The sequence below is a fragment of the Phycodurus eques genome, chromosome 4, assembly GCF_024500275.1.
Source record: "Phycodurus eques isolate BA_2022a chromosome 4, UOR_Pequ_1.1, whole genome shotgun sequence".
Classification (NCBI taxonomy): Eukaryota; Metazoa; Chordata; class Actinopteri; order Syngnathiformes; family Syngnathidae; genus Phycodurus; species Phycodurus eques.
Genome location: NC_084528.1, coordinates 4,292,186 through 4,307,287, shown reverse-complemented (window position 1 = coordinate 4,307,287; position 15,102 = coordinate 4,292,186). Strand labels below are relative to the sequence as shown.

The 15,102-nt window shown below is 42.6% G+C and overlaps 1 protein-coding gene across 1 annotated transcript; it reads right to left on the bottom strand.

Moving 5' to 3' along the window:
- Positions 1 to 679: 679 nt before the first annotated feature.
- fam210ab (family with sequence similarity 210 member Ab) lies at positions 680 to 9,105 on the bottom strand. The gene is made up of 4 exons (XM_061673700.1): positions 8,977 to 9,105; positions 6,214 to 6,667; positions 3,076 to 3,187; positions 680 to 1,611 (listed from the first exon to the last, which is right to left on the bottom strand). Exons 2-4 carry the CDS (start codon positions 6,627 to 6,629, stop codon positions 1,297 to 1,299), a joined length of 843 nt encoding a protein of 280 aa, XP_061529684.1. The 5' UTR covers positions 6,630 to 6,667; positions 8,977 to 9,105; the 3' UTR covers positions 680 to 1,296.
- Between the last annotated feature and the right edge of the window lie 5,997 nt (positions 9,106 to 15,102).

Sequence of the window (15,102 nt, the reverse complement as noted above, 5' to 3'; positions counted from 1 at the left end):
AGCTGTCCTCCGCTTTCACATCCACCTTAATGTCTGACCACTTCTTTTTTAGTTCAGGGTGTTCACGCTATTCTGTCTTCACAGCCGCACACGCGCTGTCCCATTCGCTCCTCTTCCGCGTGTTGTTAACGCCGGAGGACAGCGTGCCAAAGAGGATTTTCTTGCGCGCCTCCACTTCATTGAGCAAGTTCACATTCAGAAAAATTATTTTTCTTCATAACCTTGCTCATTTTCCTTTTTTTTCTGATCATACGGAGATCAGCATCTCGGGTGCAGGGTTCATTCAAAATATGATTTGCATATTCAAATGTGGGCGTGGGCAGGGAGGAGTCGGCTCCTCCGACACGTGCGCTCATTTCCACGTTGATCGGAATGTACGAAGGAAATGTGCATGAGTACGCAGAGTTTCATACGTCTGAATATTTTTGTCCGTACGACGTTTTCTGGATTTGAGCGTACGCCATGTTTTAGGAGGAAACCCACGCAAGTCTTTGTACATGAGGCCCCTGGACCAAGACACTCTTGTAAGGAGATTTCAAACTCTCAATTGTGAAGAAATCAATGTCTACTTGAAGTCACACGCCCAACAAGTAATGTACCAGTAAAGCCTACTCTTTAACTTTTTGAAATCTAAATTAGCTGCAGTTATGACTTAAAAGAAAACATACAATTCACACAATTCTGGTGGGTCACATAACTTTATTAATTTTTGGAGCTCAAATTAAGCTTTTTTTCCTCCGTTGTAGCTGTGCAGCTGAATATTTACATTGTGAACAATTCATTGTCATAAATTAGCTTTGGCTAAGACATTATTCCATACTAGAAAAACTATTTTCCTCACTGCATTACAAAAGACACAAGGTGATATCGAGCCTTCAGAAAGGCTTTGAGGGTCTTGTCCATGCTGCGCTAACCATTAGCTTCAAGCTTGCGCTTGACAACAACCAGGATTTTCATGTCATGTCTTTATTAACGTCTTCCACATTATTGCAAAGAGTTCAAGCTCCGATCGCTTGAGCCGCTGTAAACGCAGACGGAGGTGGGGAGCGTCAGAAGGAAGCCATGCCACGGGTTGCAGGGCTGCTGTCTGGTCTACACTTATATTGTACTGGACCGTGCGGAACACACTGATTTGACTATTATGTCGACGTCATAGAAAGAGCACGCTGTGAGAGGTGACATTTTTAGGACAACTGCATCTCGCTCATCTCCCCCTAGTCTCACAGGTGGCCCCAAATCACTGATTACTTCAGACCTTAATTGGATAATTTGTTGAGGCGCCACCTGCAACGTTTTCTAATCATTTTTCTTCCTAAAAAATGCTTTCCCTTCTGATACTCTGTCTTTGGTTTCCTGGAGCTTCTCAGACAGCTTGTCCTTCGTCTCTTCCATTTTCTCTGAGAAGCGTTCTTTTGTTTCTTCCATTTTCTCTGAAAACCTCCCCTTAGTTTCCTCCATTTTTTCAGACAATTTCTCCTTTGTCTCCTCCATCTTGTCCTGGAAGTACTCTTTGACGGGTGGCGGCGTGGATAAATAGCCGTGCTTTCGGAGGTACTGCACAGACAGGGAAGTGCCGCCCAGGGTCACTGCATATCGGGCAGGAGTGGCGATCTGGATGAGGACACAAAGACACAGACTGGTCAGCAGATAAACACCGGACAGCACACTCATGCTGCATCCCATTGGTTTCGAAAGCAAGGGAACAAATGAGAGAAACTTCCCTTTTTGATTGTACACTCATATACAAATACTATATACACTGTTGTGTTCTTTATTCTAATTCTGTTTTCATCCTAGCATTTTATTTTATTTTTAAAGCCTATTTGAGGACCTGTTAAACGTGGTCTATAAAATAAATGTATTATTATTATTATTATTACTAAATTAAGCAACCAAGTAAATAATTTTATCTGCCTAACTTTGATAGTGTCTGCGAGTGAGCACTTCCATCCCACTGTTTTGCAACAATTGAGCTAATCGACATAATAACCACTCCCACATCAATTTGAACCCATGTGTTTCTTCCACCACTGACAAACTCAGCCAGGCTGGTCATTGAGCTGCAGCGAGTTATGTTTGATGCACAGGTTAGAGTTAGCTTCTGCTAAGCGGCACATGATTCATGAGTTGTAGACACAGTGATGTTACTAGCTGTTATTTGGTAATGCAACTATGCGCCAAAAACGCAGTGTGGTGTGTTTACTGCGCAGTCTATGAGATAAAATCCGATTGTCTTTAGGGATGCTCGCTTCTTTTCATTTCAATTTGTGGCCTCTGCTCCCGCAGGTAGAAGCCACCCAAGTTGCAAGGCTCAGGCTCCACTCCCAGATGTCAGGGGAATGAATTTCCTCCAGCACTCCTGATGATCTTGCCCAGCACACTAGTGTACCACGGCACCCTGGTTTGCTATCTAGTTACACAATTAGGAAGAAGGGAAGATTTATTTTCAGGATGTAGGCGTAGCGAGTTAGTTAACTGCACGTCACAATTACGCCGGGAACCCGCTGATGTGAACGAGGGCGCTCAAGTTCTTACATTAGAGTGGGAGGGGCAACTCATGCCAGACTCCAAAAGACACAGGCCAAAAAGAATTTAAATTTTAAAATAAATAATAAATACATTTTTTTAAAAATCGGGAAATTTAACAGGGACATCATATGGATATCCTACTTTTTGATTACTTGTATATAATGTACACACGGGTCTCTGAAGTGCCTGCGCATCCCTTCAGATTTTGGCCTGACTGTGACACAGCAGACACAGTTCTTGTCAAACAAGTTGTAGTCATAACAATGTCCTCTCACATTATGAAAATAGTGTTCTTGAGGAAGTCTGACTTTATGGCCAAACCCTGCTCCACTGAGTGAATCAGCTCCTTTTATGTTGCGACAAACCATCTTTGTATACAGACACACTGATGTTACTATCATGTTGTGGTGCCTGACGCAAGGCTTGGCCAACGGTTTTGCTCATTCCGATCATGTTAAGATGAAATGCGAAAGACTATTACAGTCATAAAATAGTCATTCATAAGACATTAAAATGATCAGCCAATGAATGAGTAGACTAAATTACCTTGTACATGGCATAAGCAGTCAGAGCGTAACCACTAGATGATTCTCTCAATAGTCCAACAAGTGATTCTGGCACACCGATCATCTCCAGGAATTGTACCACATTTACACCTCTGGGGGAAAATACAAAGGAAATTTGATTTATTACTTAAACTTGCACATACACCTTGTGGATACCAATTCTAAATGTTTCTACACTGTTGTTTTCATAATTATCATACCCACATGTGCATCAATTACACTCATGTTGGCAACATCATACCTTTTGTCAATTATCAGCCCAAAACATAAAACATATAAAACGTCTACACACCCCTGTTCAATTGCTATGGTTTTAGGTTGTAAAAAAAAATGAGACCAAGATAAAGCATTTCAAAACTTTTTCCACCTTTAATGTGACCTACATAATATGTACAACTCCGTCCACCCATCCATTTTCTGTACCGCTTCATCCTCACTCGGGTCGCGGGCCTGCTGGAGCCTACCCAGCTATCTTTGGGGCGAGAGGCAGGGTACACCCTGAACTGGTCGCCAGCACATATAAACAAACGACCATTCGCGCACATATTCAACCCTAAGGGCGATTTAGAGACTTCAATCAACCTACCGCACGTTATTGGGGTGTGCCCGGAGAAAACCCACCCAGGCATATATATACATACATATATATAAACATATATACATACATATACATATATATACATATATATATATATATATATACATATATATATATATATATATATATATATATATATATATATAGAGGGATTATGGAGGCCACTGTGCTCTTAGGAACCTCAAGTGCAGCAGAATGTTTTGTAACCATGCCTTGCCACAATTCTGTCTCTGAGCGCTTCAGGCAGTTCTTTTGACCTCAAGATTCTTATTTGCTCTGACATGCACTGTGAGCTGTAAGGTCTTATATAGACAGGTGTGGCTTTCCTAATCAAGTCCAATCATATAATCAAAACACAGCTGGACTCCAATGAAGATGTAGAACCATCTCAAGGATACTTTGAAGAAATGGACAGCACCCGATACACAATATATGAGTGTCAAAGCAAAGGGTCTGAATACTTATGTCTGTGTGATATTTCAGTTTTTCTTTTTTAATAAATCTGCAAACATTTCAAAAATGACGTTGTTTTTCTGTCAATATGTGGTGCTGTGTGTCCATTAACAAGAAATAAATTGAACTTGAATGATTTTAGCAAATGGCTGCAATATAACAAAGAGTGAAAAATGTAAGGGGAATACTTTCCATACCCACTGTTTGTGTGTGTTATGTGGTGAACACACACACACACACACACACACACACACACACACACACACACACACAACTCTGAGTGCTGACGGTTAGCCAAATATTGTACTCAAGGTTACTTGACAATAATGTGACTCGAGCAAAAAGTAGCCCTCCAAAAAATGACTTGAGTAAAAAGTACACAGTGAAATAATTAAAAGTACTGGGTAAATAGTAACTTCAGATATTTTTTTTTAACCACAGGATGAACATCAATTCCAAAAAGCTAAATGTGAATGTGTAAATGTTGATGTTGCTGTGTGTGTGCGTGCGTGTGTGCACAGCCAAAACTAAAACATCTGCAATTTACTGCAAGGTGTTTTCTCAATTTATAATATAACTTATAATATAATGGGTTGAAATATCCACATTTGGGCAGACAGTGCCAGACAAATACCGCAATACATTAAAGCTGTTGTTTTTGTTCGTCTAAATGTAAACACGAGGAGCGCGACGTTGCCTTCATGCTAACGATGGCCCTCCCAACATGTTGGCCACGCCGGGCTGGCTTATCTAGTGTTAATACCTATGCCCGGGAAGCCCAATAGAAGACATTGTGTGAGGTCATGTGACTTTCTTTGATTGGTGAACTAGACTTAAACGTCACTACCACTTAAATTGGATTGCAGAAAACAGCGCTCAATGCGGAAGTTGAAGTCTTGCGCACGAAATAGTTGATAAATTTAGATCATTGTAACGGAGTAAAAGTACCGATACTTAACACCAGAAGCGACAGAAGTGTTTGTTTCCGGGCTCCTCAACTCCTGTGGACTTGTGCAAAGGAGGTCCCGAGCGCACAGGCGGAACCTCAGGCCGATGCGCTTGCATATTAGTCCGCCGCGGTGTAATATTCAGCAGAAATTACATCTGTGTGCGGATGGTGGATGTGTGGAACAGCTCTAGCTGCCAGCTTTCAAGGAGTATGAAACAGCCTATGACGACAGTGATAGGCCCCCCACCGCCCCCCCCAGGAAAAACTAATTGGATCGATACGATTCACGTCAATGGCCTATTTTGAGTTCAAAACAGCGGATTTTGCCGAAAGGTGACTGTTTTGCATGTATCCCTTTTGAAGACACGCGCAGATGCAAGCTGAACATCAACAACACCACCTGACACTGCAGTGCAGATTTTACCACGGATCGTTTTGTAAACTTTCACCAGAGACAACATGGCTTCGTGGGTAACTTGATAGTAGTAAATTGGGCGGTGCCAACTGTCTAACTACTAAGGCTTCCTCCTACCGTCCCGCTGTCTGGTGCCGTGTTCGCCTGTCTTAACGACAACGAGGGTAAGTTGACGTGTGTGCTTATTTTTATGATAATAGTCCACAGTAACTATTTCATTTTTGAAGTTGAGCCTTCTAACGTAATTTTACATTGTATAAGCCATCACCCCCTCACTATGTTTGATTCCTTTTGGGGCATCCATTCGACACGCCCACAGCATCTGAGAGCTGAGAGGTGACCCTGATTATTCAAGTTTTGAAACCTGAGTTTGTATACTGAGTGATTTTTTTTTTTTTTTTTTTTTATTCATTCAAAATTGGTAGGCTTGTTAACATTACTCTCCTCTGTGGTATGTCGGCTCTACATGACATTTTTTGGGCCTGCTTAGTGCCTCTTTAATTTGAATGTATCCAAGATACCAATAGATGAGCTAACTACAACTAACTGGCCTTGGTGTCCAATTTTGGGGGGTGATCATGGAGCAGAATCAAGCTTGGACATGCTGTCGTGTTGTGTGTTAAATGTTATGTCACATGCTTGGTATATTTTGCATGTTTATCTACAGTGAACTGTTCCATACAAGTGCCATGAAGTCACTTACTTCATAGCAGCATAGTAGAAGGTTCCAAACCATAATGAGGATGTGAGGAGATGCACAGGTATCATCACCTTCCCGTACTGTTTGAAGGTCTTCTTGAATCTCTGAACAAGCCCGATGGACTTGTCCTGCAAAGGGTCCATCTCTTCCACATCTTTGTCTTGCTGAACTGACGGTGTCTGAGGTGAAGAAATGGACAATTCTCCCTCTGGTGGCTGGTGTTTGGGCTGATGGGCCGCTACGCTGGACGAGGACGTTGAGAACCAGTGCCAGCTCGCAGGGTGTGGACGGGGCAGGCGTAGGGCACACCTGCAAAATGACTGTGATGGCTCATGGAGAGCAACACCTCGCAGGAATCGGCAACCCACTGCCACCCTTCGCAGTGTGCCACGTGTGACGATGTGGTGCATTAACAACATCTTTCTCCTCTTCTATGGTTGTCACGTTCACCAACACACTGCGAATGAAAGGGGGGGGGTTAACACTTTAACAGTAACGACTGACTTGCGAATCACAATCGAATCTCGTACTCCTTGTACTATTCTGAAATGAAGACATGTCAATGTCCAACAAATGAAAAATCTAATTTGATTATTTGAAAACTATTCTAGCCCCACGGTTAAATCATGGTCACAGATTTTGTCACAACACCCGCTAAAACAGCTTATGTATTTTGGCTGGCACATTTTAGCAAGAATTGTTTTGGCAACCGCTTTGCGCCAAAACAATTCTTTTTCGATTAAAACGGTTTACTTTAACTAGAATCCCTCGCGGCGGCACGTTGGCCGACTGGTTAGAGCGTCAGCCTCACAGTTCTGAGGACCCGGGTTCAATCCCCAGCCCCGCCTCTGTGGCGTTTGCATGTTCTCCCCGTGCCTGCATGGGTTTTCTCCGGGCACTCCGGTTTCCTCCCACATCCCAAAAACATGCATGAATTGGAGACTCTAAATTGCCCGTAGGCATGACGGTGAGTGCGAATGGTTGTTTGTTCCTATGTGCCCTGTGATTGGCTGGCAACCTGTTCAGGGTGTACCCCGCCTCCTGCCCGATGACAGCTGGGATAGGCTCCAGCACGCCCGCGACCCTAATGAGGAGAAGCGGCTTAGAAAATGGATGGATGGGTAGAATCCCTCGCTACATCGTCGCAGGAGGTAAATGGGTCATGAACCCAAATTAATTAAAGGTAAAATTTGTGTTTCCTCTTAAGGTGTATTCAGTTTTGTTTAGTGAGATGGTCTAAGCTCATAAATGCAGTCATTACCCTACTGTATTATTATTAATGTCACATGCTAAAATGGTAGCTGCTCAAGTGAAGTTGCGCAACATAAAGGCTGCTTGTGGCTTTTTAAATTAATATCTTGTTTTGTATTCTTTCAAGAAATAGTAACCGTAAACTTACATTTATTTCTATTTGTTTTATCAATTTTTTATTTTTGTTAAATTGCTTCACTAAAAATGGCTCTTTAACCAACCAAAAATATCATTTATCCGAATACTCAAATATTGGATAACATTTTTAGCAAGATACTCAAATGCTAAAATATTCAAATATTCTGCAGCCCTAATTGGTATCGAGGTACCTTAAGCATGTATAGTATCAAAGTCATAATTTTGGTACAACATTACCCTGTGACAAAAAGCCTGCTTTCACAAAATGTATAATTAGTATAGGCAAACGTGTATGGCATTAATTTAAATGGGATATAGTCTGGAATCATTTTAATTTGGGTCTTCTGTACAAATTGCTGGGTCTCTGGAGTGACAGCCCACCCATCAAGCGCAGAATTAAACTACCAAGTAAATCATGTGTTCGCCGCCTATTTCTGTAAACACGTGCATGCGCGAGGGGTTCTTAATTTCCTACTTTATGTAATACAGCGCCCGCTTTCATGCAACGGTCAGACTACACTGTCTGAAACACGGTGATAAATTCAAAAGGTAAGCAAAGCTGCGTTTTAATGAAAAACGCAGTTTTTAAGACACACAGCAACTGTTTTAAATTGTAAACAAAAAAAATGTAATAAAAAAAATTCAACTCCATTCACAATACGTGTATTACTCACAACTGCATTGCATGATACTTATATGATACGCTTTATAAGGCAACCTCTGACTTGTTCAGTCTCACACAATTTAAGTATCAATTTAAAAAAAAAAAAACGGATTAAGGTGTGCTAAGGTTGCACAAGGTCATGCTGGCACAAACAATAACAAAACAACTCCTTGGGCGAACTTTCCACAAGACACGTGATCATCATAAATGTTGACAGGAACGGTTTAGCTCAGTTTTATGGAACGGCATATGGATCCGTCGCACTCCCTTTTCCGTCAGCTAATCCAAGTCGTGTAAGTGTGGACCACTTGGGAAGCCATCCAGTTACAAATGTAAAGATATAAACAGATGCTGTGTGTCGTCGCATTTTTAGTCTTCCAACCGGAAATCACATTGCTGCTAACTTTACATACCACAAGGAGTTGACATTGGTCAGCTCTTGTTTGGAGGGCAATTGAAAGGCTACTTTAACTTAGCAAAGTGAATAAAACGCGGCTTAAAGGTGAAGTGTTTAGAGCTCCTTTGTTCTTGGTACGGACACTCTCGCGTGGAGGTTTAATCTCAAAGCCAAATCTCAAAGTGTTGCCAACTTTGGGTTTTGTCTCTTGGTTAGCTCTTAGCTAGCCGCCGAACATGCGAATGAGACGCTATTATGTCCACCTCCCCCATTTCCTGGCCAAAATGCAATTCAACAAAGAGCACAGCTCACTTACGATTTAAATTACGTGTTGAGGGTTGTGAATATCGCTAATCTTGAAGCCTGAACGCCATGTCAGCCTGCCGAGGCACTGTGGCGGTCAAGGACCACATTTCTCTGTGCATCCGACGAGAGTGCGCGGCGCACTAGCCAACCCGCGGTGTGTTATGGGTAATGCAGTTTTCTTTTAGGCCTCACGGTCTCGCAACGATTTGTGCTAACGTTGTGCCATTGCCACGTTCGTATCTTTTCAAACACATGCCAAGAATAAGACTCAAAATCACGCTAAACAATTCAATCCCATTAATGAAATTACTACAAAGGAGTTTTAAATTTAATTGTATGCAAAAGCAGGAAAGCACCTCGCCAATTGTTGAGACTTGTGTCGTCCCAACGTCATACCAAGTATGGTCTCTGGATGGCAGTATAACTTAATGTATGACCATAGAGTATGAAAAATACAGGACGAGACTTACTGCAGTCTTCGACCTGTTTTAAAGAGCCGAAGCATTCATAAAAATACTCTTACGACCTCCTAAATTATTATTATTATTATTATTTTACTCTAAAATAAAAGCCAGCGCGGTCCAGCCATGTCAACCATGCACTTGACATACTTTTCATCAGAAATCAATTCAACTCTTTCCAGTGTTAAATCTCCGGCACTATCAATAGCTAAGATGCTGAAGACTGCAAGATTTATTTTTGACTAATTCGCCTGGTTTAGGTGGACTAGACTATTATCTGTCTTTATTTATCTTATTTGTATCTATCTTTATTTTATTTTATGTAGCTTTAATCAGCATTTAAATCAGCCTTTGTGGTATGGTTTTGTTGATCTGTCTTACTTGTAATTGATAAAACATTTGGTTTTATCGCAGACATATTTTAAATAGTCGTAATTATGCTCTCTGGAGTTCTTTCGAAGAGGGTAAAACAGCAACGCTGATACGAAAGCATTTTTGGCCATCTAGAGGTCGAGAAAAAAGTGAGCAACATGACTCAGCAGAAAAATCATTTGGCTAATTGACCTTCCATTCCAGTGGAAAGTTTAGAAGGCATAACAGTTTCCGCTGTTAATATTTCATAAGCTACTCAGACGTCATCTGACTGACTAACGTTGTTAAATGTGCGATAACCTAAGGTTGTGTAATACATTCATTTAGTTTCATACACTTGCATGCCCCCGTGGGGAAATTTGTTGTGGATTCTGCTAGTCCTGCAGTGCACACCACAAACAGCGTTTGACAGTCCACAGCAAAATATAGTTACCCATTTAAAAAACAGTTGTCCGGCAACCAATTTGCACTGCTGGTTGAGGTGACACATTGCGCAACCTTCAATGCTAAAATATTCCATAGTAAATCATATTAACATTTGGAGTGCTATTAACCTGCAATACCTGTTGAAGACACATACACACTACATTATATTAGACTACATTGTTGCATTGAGAGTCTTGATAAATGTTGTGATAAAGGAGTATTTGTAGTGGTCCAGGCGGGCTGAGAGGAACTCTAAACTCTCCTCCCAGAGGGTAGCAGCTGGAACTCAGAATGGAGAAAATGTGTTGGATCAGACACTCTTTTCTTTGCCTTTGTGATAACAGACTGCTGATAGACAAAATTGGTGGGGTGGGTTATCTTCAACACCCATGATTTTGATTGCACGTAACACTACACGGCCAATCTGTGCCTTCCGATGTACAAATAGATTACCATACCAGACTGAAATTCCATATCTACTTATACTTTCAAATATACTCTGTTGCAATCTAGAGCTGAGACTCTCCACGTGGGCCCCCCAGCTAAGTGTATTATCAATGTGTACTGGAGATATTTTTAAGTGCAGATCTGAGTAATGGGTTCATTGTGAATAACCACTGGCCTCAAATCCTCTCCTGCTTTGAGGTGGACAATCGCCTCTGTTTTCTTCACATTTAACCCAAGGTAGTTGAAGTCACACCACTGAACTAAGTCCTTTATTTCAGAGTGATAAGCAACTGGGCTACTGCCTCTATGCTGAAAGCCAACAATAGCTGTGTCGTCCGAGAATTTGAGGATATAATTCTCAAGGTGGACACCTATGCAGTCATTTGTTTACAATGTGAAGCGCAAAGGGAAGCTGACACAGCCCTGGGGGGCACTGACCAGTTGAATTAAAAAGCGAGCAGAACAAAAAAATATGAAGTAGAACATGAAAGGCATGAATAAAGACATATTTACGTTTTGTATTTATGAATATAACATTAGCGCTGCCAATGAAAGCGACACACAAAAAGACGAACACTATCGGTACAGCATTCCGTCAACATCGTCAACAGTACAGAATTATACTGGGGAGTTTTCTATTTCTTTGTCACGTATTTACATAGGCAGACTATTAAAGACACATTTTATGAAAATAATCACTCCAAACAAACATTAAACTGGTCAGCAACAAATTAATTGTACGAAGATTTACAAAGGACAATTTGTATGCGATATTACATTGGTTTTGCTCAATCAGGTACATTTTTTTAAACTATGGCCACACGTTGTTTTTTTTTACATTTTTGTTTACATGTACAGGTATTTTTGCTTTATATTGGGGGTTCTCAATCTCAATCTCAATAAATATGCACAAACACACACCTGAACAAAAACATAGACAACTTATAAAACACAAATTTTGTACCCCAGTGTTATCATCCACTTTAGCATCCTTATTGGTAAAAAAAAAAAAAAAGGCTCTATTTTGTGGATTTCAAGCTTTTAATTTTCAGAAACTGATTTTTCCTTCAGCATTGTTTCTAACTACACCGAGCTTCATAAACTCATTGTCGTCTGTACGTAACCAGTAATAGTTAAAGCTGTCCTGACATAAATAGAAGAAACCAAAATCATTGTTGAAGGGAATTACGGTTTTAGTATAATACTTACGTATACCGCAGACAAAAATATACAGTAAATTACTCTCTTTCTTTTTACATTTAAACAGACTACATAGGTGTATGAGATGTAACATTTCATACACACGCTCAAAGATAAATTTAATTGAATGTATCACAGTAATAACAGACTATTTCCTGATAAATGTGGAAATATTCTTGGCAAGACATTTATATTGCAAATGAATGAGACACACAGAACATAGACCAAACACAATCCATAAAAAAAATCCAGGCTCCTTGTAACTTTTTTGATTTTTTTTTTCTGTTTATAACAAAAATATTTCTTCATCATACTTAATGACCATTTCATCCATTTTTCTGAGCCGCTTCTCCTCACTCGGGTCACGGGAGTGCTGGAGCCTATCACAGCCATCATCGGGCAGGAGGCGGGGTACAACCTGAACTAGTTGCCAGCCAATCGCAGGGCATACATAAACAAACAACCATTCACACTCACATTCACACCTACGGGTAATTTAGAGTCTTCAATCAACCTACCATGCATGTTTTTAGGATGTGGGAGGAAACCGGAGTGCCCGGAGAAAACCCACGCAAGCACGGGGAGAACATGGAAATTCAACACAGGAGGGGCTGGGGATTGAACCGCGGTTCTCAGAACTGTGAGGCAGACGCTCTAACCAGTCACCCACCGTGCCGCCTACTTAAAAGATGACATAACACTCGCGCCCGGTGCTGTGTTTACCATTTGGATCAATGACACCCTAATAAATTAGCGATTTTTCAGCATATTAAATGAGCGATTGAACATAATTTTGTGGCGCTATAGCTGTTGTGTTCATGTCAGAGTACAAAGCAACGGTATAATTGCTCGTCTTGACGAGGCTTGCAGCGACATGTGGTACCCGCCGCCGTGTTTGTATCACTTTAATCAATGACACCATAATAAATTATAAAATTTTCAGCATATTAAATTAGGGATGGAACATAATTTTGGGGTGCTAGCTGTTGTTCATGTGAGAGTACAATGGTATATGATAGCGATTCGGGTATAATACTAACTTGGACAAAATGGTGTTTGGAAACTTACGGTGGTGGGGCGCGTGTGGCGGTGAGGGGGGTGGGGGTTGGCTTGGGGGGTGGCATTGGGTCCCTGCGGCCTCCTCCGGTTGGATTGTTTCCGGGGCTCTGGGTCCCTCGGTGTGGGACATGTTCCCTCCACCGGGCTGCTCTCGGGTCGACCCCTGGGCCCAACCCCGCCTCTCAATTGAGTGGGAGGGGCTCCTCGACCCCCGCGGTGCAGGTACAGCAATTACAGGACGCTTCTGTCAGTTATTGTGAATGCGAAACGGTGTCAATTCACTTGCGTCCGCACGCACACACCCGTGGGACTTTTTTGCTGGGTGTGGGGCCACTCACTTATTCTGATAAATAACTCATGAATATGCGAATTGCTTGGGTATCCCCTCACTCTACACTCTCGTCCTACAGACCTTTATAATTTACACCACACTTCAGTTGTACAGCCGGGTTCACGACTCTTGTCCTGTCCTTCCCTCACAGGGTGTAGCACTACTGCCCCATACAACACTCCTATCTAATGTGTCATTTGGTGTAGTGGTACACTCGCCTGACTTTGGTGCGGGCAGGATGGCTTCCGACCTCAACACAGCACAGAAACAGCCCTCCTCACACTCTCCAATGACCTCCTCCTCACCTCAGACTCTGGACACCTTAACATCCTCATCCTCCCCGACCTCACTGCACCATTTGACACCATAAACCACACTATCCTCCTGTGCTGTCTCAAAACCTCTCTAAACATCACTGGTGCCACCCTCTCCTGGTTCAAATCATATATCTCCGACCGTCAACAATTTGTCATATTAACAACTGCACCTCATCTCCTTCCCCTCTGTCCCAAGGCATCCCCCAGGGCTTGGTGCTTGGTCCTCTTCTCTTCATCCTTTACATACTCACCAGAAGAAACATCATTGTCATGACCTCCATTTCCAATGCTATGCTGATGATGTCCAGATCTACAGCTCCACCAAATCCTATTTTCATGCTTTATGAGAATGCACACAAATTTAATGCTTTTTGACTTTGGTTACCCAGACACTGTCATATACTGCCCTACAGTTCCATTATTGGAACTGTTGCTTTGTGTCCTCTCTCTCCCCCATCTGTTTTCAGCACCTGTCTTCAATTAGCCTCATCACTACCGGTGTATATAAGCCTGTCTGTTCCCGGAAATCCTCACCTAAGTAGTGCAGCCTCTCCTAGCGGCACCACAGCCCACCTTATGTCAAGTAAGCTATACTGATCCTCGCTTCCCTTGTTAACGCTTGTGTCTCCTCGTTCCCAGTGCTCCCCTGTGTTCCTGACCCACGTCATTCCTGCCACCAAGCCAGCCGCCATTTTACATCTGCCTCCGCCTGCTCTTGGGTCTTCTCTTTTTCAAATGGCCTCTCGGACCAACTCGTCCGGGACGAGCCCTCCTCTCTTGAGGATCTCATCGCCCTTTCCATTCGGCTTGATAACCAACTACGAGAGAGAGCACAAGAGAGGAGGGTCTGCGTATGTAAGAATCCTCCCACTCAAAGCACCACTGCTTCTAACCTGCTTACCGCACCGTCTCCCGCACTTCCGTCACTCCCCGTAGCTACCACAGAGACCAATCAAATTGGTAAAACGCGTCTAAACCCACAGGAGCGTCAGCGTCGAGTCATCCAGCGGCTGTGTATCTACTGCGGTCAATCCGGTCACTTTATTTCCTTATGCCCCCTCCGATCAAAAGACCAGGCTCACCGCGACCCAAGAGCGTTGTGGTGAGCCAAACCTCCATTCCCTTATGCTCTCCCTCTCGCATGACCAGTTCCCGCCTGCATTATAGTTTCTGCTAGAACACCCCCATTATTGTCCCTATACATTCCGGTGCCAATGACAACTTCATTCATGAAGCAATAATTCACCAGCTCCAAATCCCTCTCCAACCACTTCCGTCCCCGATGAAAGTCACAGCCCTGGATGGCTGAATCATCTCCCCCGTTACCCCCCACACAGTGCCATTCACCTTGCTCATTTCGGGTAATCATCGTGAGAACATCTCACTTTTTGGTATCCCTTCCCCTGATACCCCATTAGCCCTTGGAATTCCTTGGCTCAAGAAACACAACCCCACCATCGACTGGACACACTGGATGGAGCCCTCACTGCCACTCACACTGCCTGCTCTCAGCTATACCGCCC

Excerpts from the sequence above, each read along its gene's own strand:
- fam210ab (XM_061673700.1), bottom strand. The coding sequence starts at position 6,629 with ATGTTGTTAATGCACCACATCGTCACACGTGGCACACTGCGAAGGGTG. Across the intron at positions 3,188-6,213 it reads TTCTACTATGCTGCTATGAA|AGGTGTAAATGTGGTACAAT; the intron begins GTAAGTGACTTC and ends ATTTTCCCCCAG. Across the intron at positions 1,612-3,075 it reads CTGCTTATGCCATGTACAAG|ATCGCCACTCCTGCCCGATA; the intron begins GTAATTTAGTCT and ends GTCCTCATCCAG.